Source organism: Mus caroli, chromosome 4 (assembly GCF_900094665.2).
Source record: "Mus caroli chromosome 4, CAROLI_EIJ_v1.1, whole genome shotgun sequence".
Taxonomy (NCBI): Eukaryota; Metazoa; Chordata; class Mammalia; order Rodentia; family Muridae; genus Mus; species Mus caroli.
The window spans coordinates 116,722,423-116,725,848 of record NC_034573.1 but is presented as its reverse complement, the minus strand read 5'-3'; the positions used below and the strand labels follow the sequence as shown (position 1 = coordinate 116,725,848).

General features: G+C 33.0%; 1 protein-coding gene across 1 annotated transcript in view; it reads left to right on the top strand.

Moving 5' to 3' along the window:
- Nucleotides 1-3,426, top strand: part of Zmym4 (zinc finger MYM-type containing 4) — a 102,556-nt gene that overhangs the window by 18,529 nt on the left and 80,601 nt on the right. Inside the window, exon 2 of the mRNA XM_029476446.1 lies at nt 2,577-2,622. Within this exon, the coding sequence (XP_029332306.1) occupies nt 2,577-2,622 (46 nt within the window). The remainder of the gene's footprint in view (nt 1-2,576; nt 2,623-3,426) is intronic.

Sequence of the window (3,426 nt, the reverse complement as noted above, 5' to 3'; positions counted from 1 at the left end):
CCCTGGCTGTTCTGGAACTCACTTTGTAGACCAGGCTGGCCCTGAACTCAGAAATCCTCCTGCCTCTGCCTCCTGAGTGCTGGGATTAAAGGCCTGTGGATTTTTTAACAAAGTTTGGCATTAAGATTATCTTGTTAGTGATTCCTAATACCTCTGAGATGAGATAAAACATTCTGTTTAAACTTAATTATTTGATGTTGTACATGTGGTCCAGTTTGTGATATAGCATGGTGCTCTTTCTATATAGATTTAATATGTATCTATAGTTGTTTGAAATGTTTCTACAAATATCAGCTAGGGTAAGTTTGTTGAAAGAATTGTTTAAAAATATGACTTCATTTTTTTTGTCTTGTACTAACAAACAGCTGGCAAATACCATATATTTAGTAAATATAGTTGCAGATTTTGCTTATTTTCATTTTAATGTTTTTATGAATTTTAAAGTTGTGTTAAAAACTTCATGTTATAGAATTATGTCTTACCGATGATTATACTAAATAGTTGTATGCCTGCCAAAAGCTTTCTCTTTTTGTCTACTTTATCTGACATTAATATGTAGACCTATCGTGAAGATGTTGTGGATCTTGTGCCATGGAGGGTCCCAGGCCAGACTGGGCTTCATGGGACCCTGTCCTAATAAATTAAAAGGAAACGAAGGAATCCAGGCAAATAAAGTCTAGTAAACCAAAGGAAGTGAAGGAAAAAATAAACCTGCAAGACAGTCATGTGGTAGCTTACCCCTGTAGTTCCAGCACTTGTAAGACCAAGGCAGCAGCATTACATGAGCGCAGACCACCCTGGTTACAGACTGAGACTGTTTCAAACAGCAACAAAAAGCAGCTAAATCATTGGATAAAAGACTTGTGCAAAATTAAGGTAAACATGAAAAAAGTTCTAACTAGACTTATTGAAGGATTAAAGAAAAGGAAAATAAAGGCACAGTTGCTTTATTAGAAATGAAAATAGGGAACAGGGCAGTGGTGGTGCATGGAGCTCTGTGAGTTCAAGTCCAGCCTGGTCTGCAGAGTAAGTTCCAGGATAGTCAGAGTGACAGAAACTCTGTCTTGAAGAAATAAAACAAATGCTTTAGTAGACCCAACTTAACCAAAAATAAGATAAGAAATGAAAAGTTTTGTATCTGTTACTGTTTTTGTTTTTCACAGTGCTTTGGTTTGCACTCAAGACTTTACATATCCTAGGCAAGTGGTCTGCCATTAAGCTACAGCTCCCATACCAGAAATCCCATGTTTTAAAAAAGTTATTATCATTGTTATTTTTTTAATTTTTAAAAAAATTTTGTTTGTTTTTTCCCTCCTTGCTGTGCCCTTCCTTCCCCCATTAGTCTTGTTTTTGTTTTCATGTCACACATATGTTCCTATTTATAGATTGTTAAATCTAGATTCTGTGTGAGAGAAACATGCTATGTGTTTCTGTCTTCCCTATTCTTCCTAAACTCTTGTCAACAACTTGATACCTTCCTCACTCTGGTTAAGACAACAGTTTTGACCTGCACATGTGGATGCTTTGATTCCTTTTCCCTGTCTTACACCTTATACTTCTTTAGTTTTATTGTATCCACTAGTAGTTTTAAAACAAGACAAATTTTTGGGGCGGTGGTGGCACAAGCCTTTAATCCCAGCACTCGGGAGGCAGAGGCAGGCAGATTTCTGAGTTCAAGGCCAGCCTGGTCTACAGAGTGAGTTCCAGGACAGTCAGGGCTATACAGAGAAACCCTGTCTTGAAAAATCAAAAAAAAAAAAAAAAAACCAAAACCAAAACAACAACAAAAAAAACAAGACAAATTTGGTAATCATTTATAATAATTAATATTACCATGGTAATAATAATTAGATGATAAATAATTGATGTTACTTGCCAACTTCAGTTGTTAATGGGTTTCTGGAGTTTTGATAACATCTGTATATTGTAGGTGTGCTGTGTCTGATTAATGATGGGAAGAAAAGTTGAGTAGTAAGAGACAGGTAGAGCCAAATGTTTCCTGTCTTTAATATTTTTTACTAAATTTGAAGATCCTAGCATATGAAATATGTTGTATTGTATGTACTTGTTAAACTTATAGAAAAATACTTGTGAAAACCAGGAATAGTCAAGTAGCACATATATTTAGCATTAAAAAGTGGCTTTATTGAAATCCCTAAGATGAGCCTCTGGACATCAGTTAGTATCATTTCCTAATGTGATTTTAACACAATTACGTTGTGTTAGTGTTATCTTTAAAAATCTTCTATCACTAACTGTCTTTGGGAAATCCTTGCCAGCTGTTGTGGCTTTTGGAATTCTAACACTTGGAAGGCTGAAACAAAGAAGAGTATAATGAATTCCAGGAGTAGCCTCTGCTTTATTTCTGCTTGCTGTTTTAAAGGTCTGGAATTTACTCAGACTTAGCTCTGTTTCTGTCTTAGGCCCTGTACATTCAACAGGAGTCATCACTGTAACACAATGGACTTTTGATTTTAAGATCAGTGCGAATTTTTCTGAAGGAGTAGAAGGGGATCCCAAAAATAAGATTGAAATATTTGAGAGTAATATTATTTTTTTCCCTCTCTCTTTTTCAGTTTGAACAGAAAAGTGATGCAGTTTTTGATGAAATTGTAGAAAACTGTAAGTACTATTTGAGAAAAAACGTCTTCAGATAGGTTAAGTCTGGATGCAGCACTTACTGACCATTAGAGTGTTTGTTTAGTATTGAACTCTGTGATGCTCTGCTTTGATTTAGCTTTAATGTCATTAAGTTGAGGGGTTTAGATTCCTTTTTTTTTTAATATTCTTTCAGTTTTTATTATATTAAAGTATAGCAGTACTTTGTATTAGTCTGAATGGTAGAGATTGTACTTAACATCCTTTACAGGCTTTTTTTTTTTTTTAAGTTTTCCATCTTTTTAGATGCTGTAAGATAGATTATAAAAGTAATACATTCAATTATAGTACAGAATGAATAAAGTAGAAAGTCAATATTTTTATTATAATTTTCAAAAGATTGAATGAGCTTTAAGAGTTTAATATATCTTTCCAGACTTTTTCTATAAATGTATACATACATATAGTATATGAGATTTATGTTCAGGAACCACATGAATATTATTCCTATTCTTTTTAAGTCACATATGCAGACATCTTTTTGCATCAGTGAAAAAAGATCTAGTGTATGTCTTTTTTTTTATTGCTACTGGGTATTTTATTACAGGGCTATACTGTAACCAGCTTCCCTTTTATAAACATAGAAAGAATCTTAATTTTTCATTATAAACAACAGTGAATATATTTTGCTAAATATATTGTTTACTTGTTCAAATATTTTTGTAAAATAAATACTAAGAATAGAATTGATGAATTTTACAGGATGTTTCTATACTTGTATAAGTATGGTAAGTTTTGTCATCTAGAAATCTTTTTTTTTTTTTTTTT